Consider the following 22,691-nt stretch of genomic DNA (forward strand, 5'->3'; position numbering starts at 1 on the left):
CAAATTCAGTGTTTTGAATGTGAATTAAAAAAAATTGTTATATTTTCCCAAATAATAAATTTTTATATTTTGTATGATTTTTAATGCATTCTAACGCTTGTTTGAAACGTTTTCCTTCGAATATTTTCAAAAATTCTATAAAAATGTCTATAATGAACTTAGCATTTTTGTGGCAAAATTTGAATAACTTGTACCATTTTATTTATTCTTACTTTTTTAAAAGAAAACAAAAAATTGCGAATTAAAATATGAAAAAAATGAAGTAAAAAAACTTCCTGTGTAGTTAAAATAATTAACTTCTTTGTGAGGACATTTTTGGAAGTGCTTTTAAAGATGTGACATTAGAACAACTCCCAATTTTTTTGCTGGGAAAAGTGTGGAACTACTTTTAGTTGCTTTATTATAAATTAACTGTCGAGTTATTTTGATGCCTATATTGTTATTGATTTTTATGAAATAAAACATTAATTGAACCTATAAGTTCAGTCTATAAATTTTCAGCTAGGGGGGCTATAGCCCCCCCTAGGAAAATTGTCTAGCTACGCTAATGAGAAAATGTTGTCAAAATTTTATTTCTATAAAATATTTTGTCCAAATTTTATTTCTACAGAAACTTTTCTCAAAAATTTTATTCCTTTAGAAATTTTTATCAAAATTTTATTTCTGTTGGAAATTTTTTCAAAATTTTATTTCTATAGAAAACTTTTCTCAAAATTTTGTTTCTATAGAAAATTTTGTTAAAATGTTATTCGTTAGAAAATTTTGTCAAACATATTTTTTTTTAACAATTTGTCAGAATTGTTTATCTATAGGACATTTTGTCAAAATTTTATTTCCATAAAAAATGTTGTCTAAATTTTATTTCTAAGGCAAATTTGTCAAAATTTTTAATTCTATAGATAATTTTGTTAAAATTTTATTTCTATGGAAAATTTTGTCAAAATTTTTATTTCTATGAAATATTTTGTCCAAATTTCATTTCTATAAAAATTGTTTTCAAAATTCTATTTCTATGAAAATTGTTTTCAAAATTTTGTTTTTATAGAAAGTTTTGTAAATATTTTATTTCTATAAAATATTTTGTCCAAATTTTATTTCTATAATTTTTTTTTATTTCTATAGAACAATTTGTCAAAATTATATATCTATAGAAGATTTTGTCAAAATTTTATTTCTAAAGAAAATTTTGTCAAAATTTTATTTCTAACGTATAGAAAATTTTGTTAAAATTTTGTTCGTTTAGAAAATTTTGTCATTTTTTTTAACAATTTGTCAGAATTGTGTATCGATAGAACATTTTGTCAAAATTTTACTCCTAAAGAAATTTTTTTCAAAAATTTTTTTTCTAAAGAAAATTTTGTCAAAATTTTATTTCTATGGGAAAGTTTTTCATTTTATTTCTACAGAAAATTTTCTCAAAATTTTATTCCTCTAGAATTTTTTGTCAAAATTTTATCTCCATAGAAACATTTGTCATATCTATATATTATTTTGTCAAAATTTTATTTCTGTGGGAAATTTGTTCAAAATTTTATTTCTATAGAAAATTTTCTCAAAATTTTATTTCTATAGACAATTTTGTTAAAATGTTATTCGTTAGAAAATTTTGTTTCTATAGAAAGTTTTGTAAATATTTTATTTCTATAAAATATTTTGTCCAAATTTTATTTCTATATTTTTTTTATCTCTATAGAACAATTTGTCAGAATTATATATCTATAGAACATTTTGTCAAAATTTTATTTCTAAAGAAAATTATATATCTATATAAAATTTTGTCAAAATTTTATTTCTATAGAATATTTTCTCAAAATTTTATTTCTATAGAAAATTTTCTCAAAATTTTATTTCTATAGAAAATTTTGTTAAAATGTTATTTGTTAGAAAATTTTGTCAAAAAAATTTTTTTTTTTTAACAATTTGTCAGAATTGTATATCTATAGGACATTTTGTCAAAATTTTATTTCAATAAAAAATTTTGTCAAAATTTTATTTCTAAGGAAAATGTTGTGTAAATTTTATTTCTATGAAAAATTTTGTCAAAACTTTTATTTATTATTTTATGACATTTTTTCAATTTTTTTTACTTATTATTTTATAACATTTTTTTTATTTCTGTAAAAACTGTTGTCAAAAATCTATTTCTATAAAAATTGTGTTCAAAATTTTGTTTCTATCGAAAGTTTTGTAAATATTTTATTTCTATAAAATATTTTGTGCAAATTTTATTCATTATTTTATCACATTTTTTCAAAATTTTCTTTCTATAGAAAGTTTTGTCAAAATTTTATTTCTATAAAATATTTTGTCCAAATTTTATTTCTATAAAAATTTTTGTCAAAATTTTATTTCTAAAGAAAATTTTGTCAAAATTTTATTTCTAAAGAAAATTTTGTCTATAGAAAATTTTGTTAAAATTTTATTTCTATAGAAAATTTTGGCAAAATTTTATTTCTATGGAAAATTTTGTCAAAATTTTTATTTCTATAGAAAATTTTGTTAAAATTTTATTTCTATGAAAAATTTTGTCAAAACTTTTATTTATTATTTTATGACATTTTTTCAAAATTTTCTTTCTTTAGAAAGTTTTGTCAAAATTTTATTTCTATAAATTATTTTGTCCAAATTTTATTTCTATAAAAAATTTTGTCAAAATTTTATTTCTAAAGAAAATTTTGTCAAAATTTTATTTCTATAGAACTATTTGTCAGAACTGTATATCTATAGAAAATTTTGTCAAAATGTTATTCCTTTAGAAAATTTTGTCAAAATTTTATTTCTAAAGAAAATTTTGTCAAAATATTATTTCTAAAGAAAATTTTCTCGAAATTTTATTTCTAAAGAAAATTTTGTCAAAATTTTATTTCTAAAATTTTGTTGAAATTTATATACCTCTTAGTTGGAGAGATATATTTTGCAAACTTTACCAAAACATTAAGAATTCTACCAAAGAATAAAAAATCTGCCTTTATTGGTAGAATTCAAGCAATTGTGGCAACCGTGGCTACCAGCCCGCAAAGTCCACCAGCAGCAATAACACCAATACTTATTCATCCTGGGGCTAGAGATTCCCTAAGACCCATTTATTTTAAATGGGAATAAGGTACTGGTGAGGCTGAATGGCGTAAAATGATGCAACGAAATATGCATTTTTATTCGAAAGTGAGTATATATGGAAATGGGATGAGATATACGAGTATTCGAGTGCGGGAAAATATTTCCAAAAATTGTTCACAGGACATAGGAGGCCTGAGCAGCGTTATCGGTTATCAAAAGTTTGACACAAAAAGTGTCACTTTAAGTAAGATGTTGCGCAATGATTGCAGCGCCTGCAAATATGCAATTTGGGGACAAGAGACAAGCAAATACTTTCAATTTTCTAGTATCGATTTTCGATGAAATGGAGATGGTTGGGTTGATTTAGATTTAACTTGAAAAACTGGAACTTCAGAATTTCACAAAAAAAACAATATCCATTTAATTTATATTGTTTCTTGGTAGAAAACTTGACTTTTAAATTTTGAAATAGGCGACGGTATTTCAGAATTTCATAGAAAAAAATACAATATCCATTTAATTTACAATGTTTCTTGGTAGAAAAGTCGATTTTGAAATTTTGATTAGTCGATTTTGGATCGATTTGGATTTGGTTAGTCCATTTTGGATGGATTAGTCGATTTTGGATCTAAGAAAAAAAGTCGATTAATCGCAAATTTCAACTTTTGTATCACTAATTCAAAATTTTACTTTACTTACATTCTGAAAAAAAAATAAAAATAGAATACTCCCTCCCCTTAAAATTCTCAATTATCAACCATCACTACCACCATGGACTACTTTATTCAAACTAAATCCAACATAGCAATTTGCATAGTCTATGCATTTGCTTAAGTATCCCGCACAGAAACTTGGCCTTTTGTTTGGAAAAATGTCCACACAATTATCTTCAGAATACCTCTTTGTTACACTATATTTCATTTATTCTGTCAAAAGAAACGGGAATACTCTTTAGGTGTTTCCTACTGCATCCAGAGATTATACTTCGTCTAGAAAATAAAATACTTCCGGCTTAAAAATGAAAGTGACTAAGTCCCCCTCTGGCAGCCGTAAGAGTAAGATACAAAGGTACCTGTGAATTATTCTAAGCAAACGGCTCTAAAAGCTAGCGCACTTGCCGCGAGAAGCCTTTCACTTTCCTATCAACTTCACAAAAATTTTAAAAAATCTGCATAAAAATCCACATAGCACAAACCTTCCCCTTTTCTTTGTAAGCTCTGGGGGTCCAGTAAGGATATTACAGCAAGAAATTGCATGAATAACAACAACTATCGCTATCCAGCAACACCATTAAAGTGTCAACATGTTCCCTTTGCATACAAATGAGGAACACAGAGAAATTAAAATAGGACAAAATGAATGACACAAAGCCTAGAAAAAAAACAACTTTTTAACATCCTGGTCCTGTATGCAAGATGTCCTGTTTCTTTCTTTTTGTTGTTTTATTATACCATCATAGTCGGTCCATAGGGACTTGATGCAAAGATAACAAAATTGTTTGTTGTAAGGGATGCCATTTGAAGAAAAATTATGGTGATCAATTAAAGTTTAATTTGATGTAGGTCGGATGGTATTGAAAATGGGCCATATCGGTCCACTTTTACGTATAGCCCCTATATAAACGAACCCCCAAATTTGGCTTGCAGACCTCTAAGAGAAGCAAATTTCATCCGATCCGGCTGAAATTTGGTACATGGTGTTAGTATATGGTCTCTAACAACCATGCAAAAATTGGTCCACATCGGCGCATAATTATATATAGCGGCCATATAAACCGATCCCCCGATTTGGCTTTCGGAGCCTCTAAGAGAAGCAAATTTTTTCCGATTCGGCTGAAATTTGGTACATGGTGTTAGTATATGGTCTTTAACTACCATGTTAGAATTGGTCCACATCGGTCAATAATTATATATAGCCCCCATATAAACCAATCCCCCGATTTGATTTGCGGAGCCTCTAAGAGAAGCAAGTTTCATCCCATCCGGCTGAAATTTTGTACATGGTGTCAGCATATGATCTCTAACAACCATGCAAAAATTGGTCCACATCGGCCAATAATTATATATAGCCCCCATATAAACCGATCCCCAGATTTGGCTTGCGGAGCCTCTAAGAGAAGCAAATTTCATCCGATCGGGGTGAAATTTGGAACATGGCGTAAGTATATGGTCTCTAATGACCATGCAAAATTGGTCCACATCGGTCCATAATTATATAGCCCCCATATAAACCGATCACCAGATTTGACCTCCGGAGCCACTTGGAAAACCAAAATTCATCTGATTCAGTTGAAATTTGGTACGTGGTGTTAATATATGGCCTCAAACACACATGCCAAAAATGGTCGATATCGGTCCATAATTATATATAGCGCCCATATAAACCTACCCCCACGTTTGACCTCCGGAGCCCCTTGGAAGAGCAAAATTTATCCGATTCGGTTGAAATTTGGTACGTCATGTTAGTATATGGTATCCAACAACCATGCCAAAAGTTGTCCATATCAGTCCATAATTATATATAGCCCCCATATAAACCGATTCGGAGATTTGGTTTTGCAGCCTCTTGGAGGAGCAAATTTCATCCGAGTCAGTTGAAATTTGGTACATTGTGCTAGTATATGGCCGTTAACAACCATGCCAAACTAGGTCCATATCGGTCTATAGTTATATATATAGCCCTCAGATAAATCGATCCCCAATCACACAAAAATCAATCACATCAAGTTCATAATTGTATATAGCGCCCATATAAGCGACCCCCATATTTCAATTCTGGCTCCCGTGCAAAAGTCCATATCGATTCGTAATTATTTGTAGACTTACCTACACATACCTTTTTTGTAGACTTACCTACACATACCTTTTTTGTTTTTTTATTATTTGAATAGTAAATTTGTTAAACATTTGATTTCTATAGAAAATTTAATAAAAAATTTATTTCTATAAAAATTTCGTAAAAGTTTTATTTCAATAGAAAATTAAGAAATTTTGGTCATTTTTTTTGGAAAATTTGGTAAAAAATTTATTTCTATTGAAAATTAAGTAAAAATTTATATCTATAGAAAATTTGTCCAAAATTTTATTTCGGTCAAATTTGGTCAAAATTTCTTTGGAAAATTTGGTAAAAATTTTATTTCTATTGAGAATTAAGTAAAAATTTATATCTATAGAAAATTTGTCCTAAATTTTATTTCTATATGAAATTTGGTCAAAATATTATTTCTATAGAAAATTTGGTAATAGACATATTGCTAAAGAAAATCTGCTAAAAAAATTATTTCAATTGAAAATTATGTCATAATTTTATTTCTAGAGAAAATTTTTTCATAATTTGTCCAAAAATTTCATGTCTATAGAAAATTTGGTAAAATTTCATTCCTATAGAAAATTTGGTCAAAATTTTATTTCTATATAAAATTTGGTCAAAATATTATTTCTATAGAAAATTTGGTAAAATTTTATTTCTATAGAAAATTTGGTAAAATTCTATTTCTATAGAAAATTTGGTAAAATTTTATTTCTATAGAAAATTAAGTGATAGGTTGGCGCCCGTTTAAAAGCCATAATTCGTAACAGTCTTTCGTAGAAGTTTCTACGCTATCCATGGTGGAGGTTACATAAAAATTCGGCCTGGCCGAACTTACGGCCATATGTACTTGTTTTTTTTTTTAATTTTAATTTAGTTATTTTTCGATCTAAAAGAAATTAAAAATTGTTTTATTAATTTAGTTTAGTTGAACTGTTTAGTTTAACGTATTTTTATTTAATTTAATTTCTTTTCTTTTAGTTTAATTTTATTTAATAATGTAATTTAATTGGCTTAATACATTTTAATTTAGTTTTTTTTTTTAATTTTAATTGAATTCAATTAAATTTATGTTTGTTAATTAATTTAATTAACTTGAGTTCAATTTACGTTAATTCTTTTTAATTAGAAGTATTTATACCGTGCGCCACACTGTGGTACAGGGTATTATAAGTTAGTGCAACACCCAGAAGGAGACGAGATAGACACATGATGTCTTTGGCAAAAATGCTCAGGGTGGGCTCCTGAGTCGATATAGCCATGCCCGTCTGTTCGTCTGTCCGTGAACACATTTTTGTAATCAAAGTCTAGGACGCAGTTTTAGTCCAATCGACTTCATATTTGGCACAAGTATGTGTTTTGGCTCAGAATAGATCCCTATTTTGGAAGAAATCGGTTCAGATTTAGATATAGCTTCCATATATATATTTCGCCCGATATGGACTTATATGGCCCCAGAAGCCAGCGTTTTACCCTAATTTGCTTAAAATTTTGCACAAGAAGAACAATTAGTACTATAGTCAAGTGTGCCAAATTTTATTGAAATCGGTTCAGATTTAGATATAGCTCCCATATACATCTATCGCCCGATATGGACTAATACGGTCCCAGAAGCCAGAGTTTTACCCCAATTTGGTTGAAATTTTGCACTAGGAGTACAATTAGTACACCCTCAAAAAAAAAATCGCTTCTTTAACATATGTTCCAAACATATTTTGCAGGAAGCACATATATTATTGGATATTGCCGAAACATTAATATGTTTGTTTTATGTGAACATATCATATGTTTGGAAGCATTTTGAGCCCAAAAATATTATATGCTTGGAAGAATTTTTTCCCAAAGACGATTGTGCTCATTGCCTAACATACTCGTAATTTTCACTTCCTCGAAATATTTTAGTTCTTGGCACCTTTTTCTGTAATACAAATAATGTTGAAGAAATTATTCACTTTTATAAATTTTACCTTTCGCCTGCACGGAGAATCGAACCGAGGACTATACAGTTTGTAAGCCAACAAACTACCCACTGGACTACGTAGCTGTTATAGTCACCAGTAGATAATTATCATTATAAGTTACACTTATATAGCATAGTTTGCAGCGCTGACGAGCCCATGCAAACATAACATTATTTAACAGAAACATACATTTGTTTGCCACGTGGACTCTCCCGTCAACTCTCCCGGTTTCCATCTCTATTTCTTTCTCTATACTCTCTCTGTCGCTTTGAATAAAATATCACAACATATGTATGTTTAGTCGAAATTTGTAAATTTATATATGTTTGCATTCACACATATGATTTTTATTAAACATTCATGCCCCAAACATAATATATTCTAACATATTAACATAGATGTCCCAAACATTTAGTGTTAGTTTAGGAACATTCCTTGTGTGCACTTAAATATATTGTGTTTTAAAATTGTGCCCGAAACACATTTTGTTTATATCGAAACATATGAAAAACATATTTTTCTAAGAGTGTAGTGTAGTCAAGTGTGCCAAATTTTATTGAAATCGGTTCAGATTTACATATATAGCTCCCATACCACAGTGGCCAATCTTTTACTCCGATTTAATTGAAATTTTGCACAGGGAGTAGAATTAGCATTGTAGCTATGCGTGCGAATCTAGCCTAATTTATTTTAATTTCTTTTAGTTTAATTTTATTTAGTAATTCAATTTAAATGACCGTAGTTTAATAAAAGTTTAATATTATTTAATTTTTCTTTTTAACGTAGGTTGCAGCTATGTACCTAAATTTTTTTTTAATAGTAAAATAATAAACTAGAAAAATAATTCATATATAAAGTGGCAAAAAAAGGTAAGCAAATTTTTATAAAGATATTTATTATTATTAAGCGAGTTTCTGAGTTTATCTATTAAGTTCCCAATATGTTTTATTTATTCTTCACATCTAGGATATTTTTTTTTATTTTCTTATTATTTTTTGTTCAATAATAATAAATTGTTAACACAAATGCAGATATTGAGAATATTACAATTCATATCAATTAATTTTAGTGTATGTAATTTAAATAATTTCTACAAGAAATTAAAATGGACCATTGAGCTGTCGATGTTAAAAAGAAAATACTTTACTTTGGCATCCCTAACAATTAGTTTAACATATGCATTTAGAATAGGGCCACGCCTAAAAAGGAAGTCGGTGTTAAGTAGACAGTTATGTGTGCCCTCAAACAACCTCATTTCATAATAAATTATATGTCCTAAATCATAATTTTCACACGCATTTGAAGTCACTCACACAAAGCCAAATGCGAATGAAAGTAAAAGTGTAGAATATTATGTTTTCTATTTGTATTTGTGTGTGTGTGTGTGCGAGAGCAAAGGAGGTAAAATATAAATGTCAAAATTGTTTTAAGTTCTGTCATGGTGCATTTGAACTTTTCCACTTCAGGATTCTAATTTTGAATGTTAAAATATTCACTAAATGATCTAGAAATGAGTGTTCACACAGTTTTAATACTAAATACAATATTCATACAGCAAGTTTTGCTCAGCCGAATCAGATTCTAATGGTACAATTTAAGTTTTATAAAAAAAATTGAAAAAAGTTTGAGAAATTACCAACGATTTTTTACATTTATATACATATATGAATATTGGTATTAGTGTACTTACCACATCAATAATTTGCATTAAAGTTAAACCAAAACTTAATTGTAATGGATCCGATTCATTTAAAACCGGCCGCTCTAGTGTATTGTATGTATCTAATAGATCATGTAACAGTCTCTTTTCATTGTAACCTGCTAAGCAAACTGTAAAGAAAAGAAAAATACAAAATAATTTTTTTTTAGAATTATTTTCATAATTTTACAAATATAAACATTTTATTATTAAATGTGATTTGTATCTTTTGTAGTTTCCCCACATATCCTTTTATACCTCTTATGTCAATCAATGTCATTTCGAAAAAAAAAACTACACTTATCCCTATTCATTTTATTATCAATATCGTTTGCTAGACATTTGTTTTAAATGTGAGCCTTTTTATCCTTTTTGTTGTTGAATACAATGTGTTATTGATATCTTTATTGAGGGTTTAATACAGAGCTCCTGCATACAGAACTCAGGGCAATAATGACAGACAACACCTGATCTCAAATGTCAATTCAATTTGCAAACGTTGACCTGAAATATATAGGAGATACATATATTGACAATGGCTTTCAAACAAATTAAATTAAAAAACAGACACAAACTTTTGAAATGCTTATCAAATTGACAATAAAATATGTTCAATGAACTTCTGTTGGATTGAGAGAGATGTTATATAAACTATATTTATTATAGGAATGTATTTTTGTCCAGCGGGCTTAAAAATACATTTTAATAAATAAAATTTTTACAAAATCTTCTATAGAAATAAAATTTTGAAAATTTTTTTTTATGGAAATAAAATGTTGGGAAATTTTCTATAGAAATAAAATTTTGACAAAATTTTCCAAAGAAATAAACTTTGACAAAATTTTCTGTAGAAATAAAATTTTGACAAAATTTTCTGTAGAAATAAAATTTTTGACAAAATTTTCTAAAGGAATAAAATTTTAACAAAGTTTTGACCATATCTTCTAAGGAATACAATGTTTACACTATTTTCTATAGAAATAATATTTTGACACATTTTTCTATAGAAATAAAATTTTGACAAAATTTTCTATAGAAAAAAAAACTTTTTATAAAATTTCCTATAGAAATAAAATTTTGACAAATTTTTCTATGGAAATATAATGTTGATAAAATTTTCTATTGAAAAAAAATCTTGACAAAATTTTCTAACGAAATAAAAATTTTAACAAAATTTTAACTATATCTTCTAAGGAATAAAAATTTGACACAATTTTCTATAGAAATAAAATGTTGACAAAATTTTCAATAGAAATAAAATTTTGATAAAATTTTCTATAAAAATATAATTTTGACAAAATTTTCCAAAGAAATAAAACTTAACAAAAAATTGACTATATCTTCTAAAGAATAAAATTTGGACAAAATTTTCTATAGTAGTAAAATTTTGACAAAATTTTCTAAATAAATAAAATTTTGACAAAACTTTCTATAGCAATTAAATATTGACAAAATTTTCTATAGAAATAAAATTCTGACAAAATTTTCTATAGAAATAATAAACAAATTCTATAGAAATAAAATTTTGACAAATTTTTCACAATTTTCTATAAAAAAATTTTTTTTTGACAAATTTTTTTATAGAAATAAATTTTTTTTCAAAATTTTCTAAAGAAATAAAATTTTAACAAAATTTTGCCTATATCTTCTATAGAATAAAATTGTGGCACAATTTTCTATAGAAATAAAATCTTGACAAAATTTTCTATAGAAATAAAATTTTGACAAAAATTTCTATAGAAATAAAATGTTGGCAAAATTTTCTATTGAGATAAAATCTTGACAAAATTTTCCAAAAATTAAACTTTGATAAAACTTTCTATAGAAAAACAATTTTGACAAAAATTTCTTAAGATATAAAATGTTGATAAAAATTTCTATTGAAATAAAATTTTGACAATAATGTCTATAGGAATAAAATTTTGACAAAATTTTCTAATAAATACAATTTTGACAAAATTTTCTATAGAAATAATATTTTGGCAAAATTTTCTATAGAAATAAAATGTTGACAAACTTTTCTATAGAATAGAATTGTGACAAAATTTTCTATAGAAATAAAATATTCCATTCGTTTTGTTTTGTTATTGTTGGTTTTTGTTCTTTAATCATTGTTGTTGTTTTTTTGATTCCGGCTTAAAACCATACATTGACTAAACTACAAGTGTACCTTAACCAACAGAGGAAAAGAATGTTTGTCAAATTTATTTGGACAAAGCCCTATAGACTGCAAGATGGTTGGATGGACGCACGTTTCGGAATTACCACATTCCTCATCAGCATCCTCTACTTGCAGCAAAACTATCAACCAATTATCAGAATAAATTCAGGCAGTTTATTAAACCCAACAATAAACCACACTTGAACCCTCCGAAAAAAGGTTTTACATTGATAGCCGGCTTATGCCGAAATAAATTCATACAAACATCTCTCTTTTCCTTTGCCACCCTCAAATCATCGATTTGAGTGAAGTTGGCTAGGTTTTATTTTGAGCGTGCTTCCACTTCTTTCTTTCATTCGTTTTGTTTTGTTATCGTACAAAACAACAATAAATAAAATAAATAAACAAATAAAATTTTGACAAAAATGCTATAGAAATAAAATTTGGACAATATTTTATACAGAAATAAAATTTTGAAAAAATATTCTACAGAAATAAAATCTTGACAAAATTTTCTATAAAAATATAATTTTGACAAAATTTTCTAAAGCAATAAAATTAAAAAAAAAAATTGACTATATCTTCTAAAGAATAAAATTTTGACAAAATTTTCAACAGAAATAAAATTTTGACAAAATTTTTTATAGAAATTAAATTTTCACAAAATTTTCTATAGAAATAACATTTTGACAAATTTCTCTATAGAAATAAAATATTGACAAAATTGTCTATTGAGGTAAAATCTTGACAAAATTTTCCAAAAAATTAAACTTTGACAAAAATTTCTATAGTAATAAAATTTGGACAACATTTGCTACAGAAATAAAATCTTGACACAATTTTCTATAGTAATAAAATTTTGACAAAATTTTTTATAGAAATAAATTTTTTAAAAAATTTTCTATAGAAATAAAGTTTTAAAAAATTTTTCTATAGAAATAAAATGTTGACAACAATGATTAATGAACAAAACCAACAATAACAAAACAAATGAAAGAAAGAAGAGGAAGCACGCTCAAAAATAAACCCAGCCATCTGCACTCAAATCGATGATTTGACGGTGCCAAAGGAAAAGAGATATGTTTGTATAAACCCTTTTTCGGAAGGTTCAAGTGTGGTTCATTGTTGGGTTTAATGAATGACCTGAATTTATTCTGATAATTGGTTGATAGTTTTGCTGCAAGTAGAGTATACTGATGAGGAATGTGGTAATTCCGAAACAGCTGTATGTTACATCCAAATATCTTGCAGTCTATAGGGCTTTGCCGAAATAAATTTGACAATCATATTTTCCTCTGTTGGTTAAAATACACTTGTAGTTTAGTCAATGCATGGTTTTACGCTGAGATCAAGAACAACATTAAAATTTTCTATAGAAATAAAATTTTGACAAAATTTTCTAAAGAAATTAAATTTTAACAAAATATTGACTATATCTTCTATAGAATAAAATTTTGACACAATTTTCTATAGAAATAAAATTTTGACACTTTTTTCTATAGAAATAAAATTTTGACAAAATTTTCTATAGAAATAACATTTTTACAAAATTTTCTATAGAAATAAAATGTTGACAAAATTTTCTATTGAGATAAAATCTTGACAAAATTTTCTAAAGAAATAAAATGTTAACAAAATTTTGTCTATATCTTCTATAGAATAAAATTTTGGCACAATTTTCTATAGAAATAAAATCTTGACAAAATTTTCTATAGAAATAAAATTTTGACAACAATTTCTTTAAATTTTGACAAAACTTTTTAAGGCAATTAAATATTGCCAAAAGTTTCAATAGAAATTAAATATTGACAAAATTTTCTATAGAAATAAAATTTTGACAAAATTTTCTATAGAAATAAAATTTTGACAAAATTTTTGATAGAAATAAAGTTTTGACAAATCTTTCTATAGAAATAAAATTTGGAAATAATTTTCTATAGAAAAATAAATTTACCAAAATTTTGTATAGAAATACAATTTTGACAAAATTTTTTATAGAAATAATATTTGGACAGAATTTTCCAAAAAATAAAATTTTGACAAATTTTTCTATAGAAATAAAATGTTGACAAAATTTTCTATAGAAATAAAATGTTTACAAAATTTTCTATTGAGATAAAATCTTGACAAAATTTTCTAAAGAAATAAAATTTTAACAAAATATTAATTATATCTTCTATAGAATAAAATTTTGACACAATTTTCTATAGTAATAAAATTTTGACAAAAATTTTCTATAGAAATAAAATTTTTACAAAATTTTCTATAGAAATAAAATTTTGACAAAATTTTCTATAGAAATAAAATTTTGACAAAATTTTCTATAGAAATAAAATTTTGACAAAATTTTCTATAGAAATAAAAGTTTGATAAAATTTTCGATAGAAATAAAATTTTGACAAAATTTTCTATATAAATACAATTTGGAAAAAAAATTCTATAGAAAAATAAATTTAACAACATTTTGTATAGAAATATAATTTTGACAATATTTTCTATAGAAAAAGAATTTTAACAAAAATTTCTATAACAATTGAATTTGACAAACTTTTCTATAGAATAGAATTTTGATAAATTTTACTATAGAAATAAAATATTAACAAAATTTTCTACAGAAATAAAATTATGACCAAAATTTCAATAGCAATAAAATTTTGACAAAACTTTCCAAAGAATTAAACTTTGACAAAAATTTCTATAGTAATAAAATTTTGACAAAATTTTCTTAATAAATAAAGTTTTGACAAAGCTTTCTATAGCAATTTATTATTGACAAAATTTTTTATAGAAATAAAATATTGACAAAATTTTCTATAGAAATAAAATTTTGACAAAATTTTCTACAGCAATTAAATGTTGACAATAGAAGTTTGACAAAATTTGCTATAGAAATAATAAAATTTTCTATAGAAATAAAATTTTGACAAATTTTTACACAATTTTCTATAGAAATAAAATTTTGACAAAAGTTTCTATAGAAATAAAATTTTTACAAAAATTTTCTATAGAAATACAATTTGAATAATTTTTTTTTATTGAAATAAAATGTTGAAAAAATTGTCTACATATATAAGTTTTTGACAAAATTTTCTATAGAAATAAAATGTTGGCAAAATGTTCTATTGAGATAAAATCTTGACAAAGTGTTCCAAAAATTGAACTTTGATAAAACTTTCTGTAGAAATTATATTTCGAAAAATTTCGAAAAAGACTGTTTTTCATATGTTTGGGTGTAAAAATTATATGTTTAGAACTCAAATTTTTAAACACAGTATTTTGTAGTGCAAGCATATAATGTTCATAAACTAGCATAATATGTTTGGGACATATATGTTAATATGTTAGAACATATTATGTTTGGGACATAGAATGTTTGTAAATATAATATTCTTGGATGCAAACATATACCAATTTAGAAACGAGTTATAAACATATATGTGTTTAGAAAGAGAGACCTAGAGAGTAAGTTGCAAGTAAAAGAATAGAAGTAACTAATTGGCGCCATAAAAATATATATACACAAAGAGAATTTCATTAAAATGTTATCCAATACAAACAATATTTTGTTAGGGTCAATCCTGAAAATATATATTCTTGAAGCAACATGTGTTTGGGGTATATGTTAGGTTAGGTTAGGGGGCAGCCCGATGTATCAGGCTCACTTAGACTATTCAGTCCATTGTGATACCACATTGGTGAACTTCTCTCTTATCACTGAGTGCTGCCCGATTCCATGTTAAGCTAAATGACAAGAGACCTCCTTTTTATAGCCGAGTCCGAATGGCGTTCCACATTGCAGTGAAACCATTTAGAGAAGCTTTGAGACCCTCAGAAATGTCACCAGCATTACTGAGGTGGGATAATCCACCGCTGAAAAACTTTTTGGTGTTCGGTCGAAGCAGGAATCGAACACACGACCTTGTGTATGTAAGGTGGGCAAGCTAACCATTGCACCACGGTGGCTATATGTTACAGAAGCGATTTTTTTTGAGGGTGTAGAAAATTATGTCAAAATTTAGTTGGGGAGGAATATATTGCAAAATCTCAAAAAAAATGTCTGTCCAAAGGAGAGAGCCCTAAATCCCCAAGCTGAAGGCTGGTCGCTTATATCACTTTCGATTCGCTTTAGCCCACTTTGGACTCTATCCAAAGGAGAAAGCCCTAAACCCACAGCTGAAGGCTGGTCACTTCTGACTCTGTCGACAGAACAAAAGCTGAAGGCTTGTCACTTTAGATTATGTCCATAGAATAAAACCTTAATCCCCGACCAAGGGTCATCCATCCTTCTCGTTCATAGTTCGCGTTAGCCTACTTTGGATCCGTTTATAGGAGATGGTAGCAAACCTCGCCATCCACACTGAAAAAAATATTGTCGGGAGACCAAAGATTTCATGTCCTTAAAATACGAATGCGAAGTTTGCTTAGCATAGAAGAGGGATTTCTCTGATATAAAGTCGATTTCCTTGTCTAAAAGTTTATAAACTTTTCAATGAAGTCGTTTCGTCTTTAAGATTAAGTGATTCGACTTAAAAATAGGTATCATAACCTGAAAGAAATTTTGTTTGGTCAATTTGACTTTAATAATTCGGAAAAATTCTTCAAAATGAACGAAATTGTCTTTAAATTTTTTGTCTTTTTGCATCTTGACTACAAAGCAAAACAGTGTTCAAAAAAGGACATGTTTTTTAACACTTTATTTTAAAGGCATTTTTTACTGCAAACATAGAATAATTTCTACTGGAAGTTGAGTCTGAAATTAGGAGTTAAAGTTGTCGTCGACATGCTTTGAAAGGGCTTTCAAGCATATGAGCCACCGTGGTACAATGGTTAGCATGCCCGCCTTGCATACACAAGGTCGTGGGTTCGATTCCTGTTTCGACCGAACACCAAAAAGTTTTTCAGTGGTGAATTATCCCACCTCAGTAATGCTGGTGACATTTCTGGGGGTTTCAAAGCTTCTCTATGTGGTTTCACTGCAATGTGGAACTCCGTTCGGACTCGGCTATAAAAAGGAGGTCCCTTGTCAATGAGCTTAACATGGAATCGGGCAGCACTCAGTGATAAGAGAGAAGTTCACCAATGTGGTATCACAATGGACTGAATAGTCTAAGTGAGCCTGATACATCGGGCTGCCACCTAACCTAACCTAGCATATGAAGAAAAAATGCTGAAAAAACGAAGAATTAAAATTTGCTTCCTAGAATCAATTACGCAAAACCCAAATTTAAAAGAGAATTGTGTCTTAAAAGTATCCATGGTTAGGTTAGGTTAGGTGGCAGCCCGATTAAATTTCAGGCTCACTTAGACTATTCAGTTCATTGTGATACCACATTTAACTAAAAGTACCTATTACATATGGGCACTTCTAGTCTTAATCACTGAACCTTCTCAATTATTAACTTTTGTGGAACCAACCAGATTGCTCCAAAAACATTAACAAACTGCTTAAGTTAACGTTTTTCAGGTCAGCCAGTAATCTAAAGCTACATATATGCTACTAAAATTCGCTTAAGCCTTACACAAAAAGCGGGAAACTCACACAAGAGGTGTTTAATTCATTCCTATTCCTCCACATCATGAGAGCTTATACAATAGTCATTATATTTCGCACCTATAGTTTTTGCAAATTCGCCTATCAGGCGGCGACCCGTTATAGCAGATATCAGGAGTGCTATCTGACGCCTTGAAAACACTAGCATATCTAGTGTGCGGTTTATGGCGCAGTCTATGGCCGTTTTCGGGTTAAGGAACACAGATTTTATTGCAGGTTGACTGTCTGAGTATATATTAATGCCAATAATTGTTGGAACATTACTTCTCAGCCAATTCACCACCTCTCTTATTGCCAATATTTCAGCCTGAAAAACACTACAGTGATTCGTTATTCGAATTTCCAGATCTTTAGAATGTACTCCGAACCCCACTTGTCCATTCAATTTGGAGCCATCGGTATAGAAATCTATATATCTTTTATTCCCCGGGGTCTGTGTACACCACGCCTCACTGTTGGGAATTAGAGTTTCAAACTTTTTGTCGAAAAGGGTGTAATCCACTACGTTAGGCACATCTGGCATTACTTTGAGGACCGAACTATGACCGCACATTTTTTCCGACCACAGCGATAGCTCGCGCAACCGCACAGCCGTTGTTGCAGCTGACTGTTAGACCAAAATGTCTAAAGGCAATAGATGTAGCATGACATTAAGGGAGTCTGTTCCTGTCTTACTAAATGCGCCTGCACACAAAAAAATTTTTTTCTGATTCAATCACGAAATTAATTGATCCAATTAATTTTTTAATTGAAATGTCTTCAATCACGAAAATGATAGAATCAATCACAGTTTTAATTGGGCATAGAAAAAATTCTTGATTAAAAAATTAATTGATTTCATTACCAAATTTCAATTAATTTTTTAATTGATTCAATTAAAAATGTAATTGATATTGATTGCAAAACTCAATTAATTTAGTAATTAAAAAAAGGTAACTATTTTCAATTACATTCTGAATTGGCTTAGAAATTTTATTTGGATTAATAATTGATTGTTTGAAAAAAAATTTAATTAAAAATTAAAAAAAAATGTTCATCACTTTTTTAATTGACTTAGTCTTCCGAATTTGATTAAAAGTTAATTGTATCAATTAACTTTTTAATTAAAAATTTTAAAATTTTCAATCATTGGCTTAATTAACTTAATGTTTCTATCTTGATTAAAAAGTTAATTGTACCAATTAATTTATTAATTGAACAAAATTTCAACTTCAATTAACTTTTTAATTGGAAATATTTTGGTGATATTTTTTTCTGTGTGAGATACATAAGCTCGCCATACGCTGAACTTTATCTAAACAAGTCGGTTTCTGAAGTGCTGGCCACCAGACTACAACACCATATCGCATTATAGGTCTAACTACTGCCGTGTATAGCCAATGCACAAATTTGGTTTTAGTCCCCACTTTTTCCATATTGCCTTTTTGCACTAGTATAAAGCTACCGTGGCTTTCCTCGCCCTTTCTTCAATATTAAGCTTAAAATTCAGCTTCCTGTCCAAAATAACGCCAAGGTATTTTGCACACTCACAAAAGTGAATTTCAGTACACCCTAAGGAAATGGGCCTAAACGTGGGAGTTTTGCGATATTTGCAGTACATGACTAGTTCTGTCTTTGCTGGATTTAAACCAAGACCATTATCTTTCGCCCATTTCTCAGTCATCCGGAGAGCTCTCTGTATAATATCTCTGATTGTGGATGGGAATTTTCCCCTGACTGCGAGCGCCACATCATCTGCGTATGCCACCACTTTTATCCTTTCTTTTTCTAGGGAAACCAGAAGGTTGTTTATAGCAACATTCCAAAGAAGAGGTGATAGAACTCCTTCTTGGGGAGTGCCTCTGTTCACATACCTTTGTATGTTTGCTTGCCCTAGTGTGGCTGAAATACGTCTCTTTATTAGAAGTTCGTCTAACAGCCTAAGTATTCCTGGATCAACATTCAGAGTTGTCAGTCCATTTAATATCGAGCTCGGATGGACATTATTGAACGCCCCTTCGATGTCTAGAAATGCCACGATTGTGTATTCTTTGACAGATAGTGAGCTTTCAATAAAGCTGTCTAGTTCATGCAATGCGGTCTCAGTAGACCTGCCCTTCGAGTATGCATGCTGTCGTTTCGAGAGCAAACTTGAATCCACGCTAGTTCTAAGATACATACATAAAAGTATCCATACTTGAATTCTCCGCATCTTTGGCTCGGAATCAATACCAAAATCATTAGAGAAAAACAAAATCTTTTGTAATGGACATGCTTTTTTACAGTGCATATGAAATATGTTAAATTCAGATAAGTAATATGATCACATCCCAGAGCAAAATGTTATTTTTGGATGCACTTAAAAAAAAAATATCACCAATTCTTTAAACTTCACATTTTTCCAAAAGTTAAGGTTTATTTTAAAAGGTTGTTCTTTAAATCAACAGAGAAAATGATACCTGATTTTATTTTGCTTTCGATTTTCAGTTCCCTTATCCTAAATTTTAGGGCCCATAATATTTTGTTCAGTACATTATGTTGCTCAGAGGCTCTCCAATGTTTTAATTTAATTTGCTTGCAACATGGCAGTTTACATTTTTCCTCTGTCATTTGGTTGTAATTCGCCTACTATACTATCGTAGTGGTTTTAACAATAGTCAGTAAAGTGTCGATTTGTTTACATAAAAAGGTATACTCCCGAAAAGGTATACTCCCACAATTAGCCTTTATTTTAATGAAATCATAGTAAATTAGCTTAACCCATTCGCTTAAACACTGAAACAATACAACAATGCCTCATTAAACCCCCCTTTAATGAGGTAAATTACCATTACAATGAAACTGCTGTGAAAAAAGGAAATTTATAAATAAATAAAATCTATAGACATATGTTACACATGTGCTTGTGGGTGTGTGTGTTTTTGCTTAAAATAAATTGCAATCCTTTTATTGAAATTTTGTATTTGTGCTCAATTTTTTGCAGCTGCTTGCAATCAGGCAATGCTTGAATTATTTATTTTCATTATGAAGTGTAAATTGAATGTGGGTTTTCAGGTAAAATCTAATATCTTGGTTAGTGCCACTAACCATCTTCTGGGATTTTGTATCTACATAAGATACAAAAATTAAATTACATTTAATATTCACAAATTACATTTAAAGATACAAAATCGCAGAAATAAATATTAAAACAAATCAATAAATCAAACCGATGTTTCTATGACCTCAAGCCGAACAAAATTAATTATCAGAATAATCATAAAATAGGTCAACAATATTCACAAATACATAAAATTTTATGTCTACAGAAATTTTTAAAATTTTTTTTTCTTCATGGATTTACAATATCAAATGTAAATTTGCCAAAACTTTTATTCTTAGGTATTATAATGTTATTATTTTATATAAAATGGATAATTGTAACATGTAACTGTAATTATAAGAATCTAATATTCTTGTTGTACATGTCATAAATAAAACAATCAATCAATCAAAAAAAAATTTTTTTTTTCTTTCTAAAGAAATTTTAAGAATTACCTCTTAGTTGAAGAGGAATGTTTTGAAGAATCCACCAAAATATCAAGAATTCTAGCAATCTACCAAATTGTAAAAAATCTATCATTTGTGGTAGAATTCTATCACAAATTTAAAAAAATATTTCTGGAGGAAATTTAGGAATTAACTCTTCGTTGGAGAAGAATAGTTTGAAAAATCTACCAAAAGATCAAGAATTTTGCCAATCCACCAAACAGCAAAAAATCTATCATTCATGTTAGAATTCTACCCCAACCTGAAAATTATTGTCAAATATTCAATGTGTGTATTTCCTTTTGGGTGTTGTAAACACATGCATGCACTAACTTAAAATAGCCACAGTTCCACAGTGTGGCGCAGTGTATAAAAATAGGCAATAAAACAAGTATATACGGCCGTAAGTTCGGTCAGGCCGAATCTTATGTACACTCCACCATGGATTGCGTAGAAACTTCTACGTAAGACTGTCATCCACAATCGAATTACTTGGGTTGTGGTATCATAAAACTTCTTAACATCGTTTTCTAAATTGTGAGTTAGTCCATACGTGGTATATACTAGAAAAAATAGGTATGTATAGGTAAGTGTACAAATAATTACGAATCGATATGGACTTTTGCACGATACGTAGAGACCCAGCATTGACATATGGGGGTTGCTTATAGTGTGGATATATACAATTATGAACTTGATATGGACCAATTTTTGTGTGATTGGAAATCGATTTATCTGAGGGCTATATATAGCTATAGACCGATATGGTCCTAGTTAGGCATGGTTGTTTACGGCCATATACTAGCACAATGTACCAAATTTCAACTGACTCGGATGAAATTTGCTCCTCCAAGAGGCTCCAAAACCAAATCTCGGGATTGGTTTATATGGGGGCTATATATGATTATGGACTGAAATGGACCACTTTTGGCATGGTTGTTAAACATCATATACTACCACACGTACCAAATTTCAGCCAGATCGGATGAATTTTGCTTCTCCAAAAGGCACCGGAGGTCAAATCTGGGGATCGGTTTATGTTATATGGGGGCTATATATAATTATGAACTGATATGAACCAATTCCTGCATGGTTGTTGGATACCAAATTATAACATCCCGTACCAAATTTCAACTGAATCAGATGAATTTTGGTCTTCCAAGAGGCTCCGGAGGTTAAATCCGGTGATCGGTTTATATGGGGGCTATATATAATTATGGACCGATGTGGACCAATTTTTGCATGGTCATTAGATACCACATACTAATGCCATGTACCAAATTTCAACCGGATCGGATGAAATTTGGTTCTCTTAGAGGCTCCGCAAGTCAAATCGAGGGATCGGTTTATATGGGGGCTATATGTAATTATAGCACTAACACCATGTACCAAATTTCAGCCGGATCGGATGAAATTTGCTTCTCTCAGAGCAATCGCAAGCTAAATTTGGGGGTCCGTGCATATGGGGGCTATACGTAAAAGTGGACCGATATGGCCCATTTGCAATACCATCCGACCTATATCAATAACAACTACTTGTGCCAAGTTTCAAGTCGATAACTTGTTTCGTTCGGAAGTTAGCGTGATTGCAACAGACGGACGGACATACTCAGATCGACTCAGAATTTCACCACGACCCAGCATATATATACCTTATGGAGTCTTAGAGCAATATTTCGATATTTATTACGGTGTTACAAACGGAATGACAAAGTTAATATACCCCCATCCTATGGTGGAGGGTATAAAGAAGGCACATATTTTTGAGGTACAAAAGTATTGGCACAGGTAGTTATACCCTGCGCCACACTGTGGAACAGGGTATTATTAGTTAGTGCATATGTTTGCAAAACCCAGAAGGAGGCGAGATAGACACATGGTGCAAAAATGCTCAAGGTGGGGTCCTGAGTCGATATAGCCATGTCCGTCTGTCCGTGAACACATTTT

At 28.8% G+C, this 22,691-nt stretch overlaps 1 protein-coding gene across 1 annotated transcript in view; it reads right to left on the minus strand.

Annotated features, from left to right (window-relative positions):
- LOC142223685 (uncharacterized) overlaps positions 1–22,691 on the minus strand; it is a 530,354-nt gene that overhangs the window by 227,625 nt on the left and 280,038 nt on the right. The window contains exon 3 of the mRNA XM_075293541.1: positions 9,517–9,656. Coding sequence (XP_075149656.1) covers positions 9,517–9,656 — 140 coding nt within the window. The remainder of the gene's footprint in view (positions 1–9,516; positions 9,657–22,691) is intronic.

This window comes from Haematobia irritans, chromosome 2, assembly GCF_050003625.1.
Source record: "Haematobia irritans isolate KBUSLIRL chromosome 2, ASM5000362v1, whole genome shotgun sequence".
Taxonomy (NCBI): domain Eukaryota; kingdom Metazoa; phylum Arthropoda; class Insecta; order Diptera; family Muscidae; genus Haematobia; species Haematobia irritans.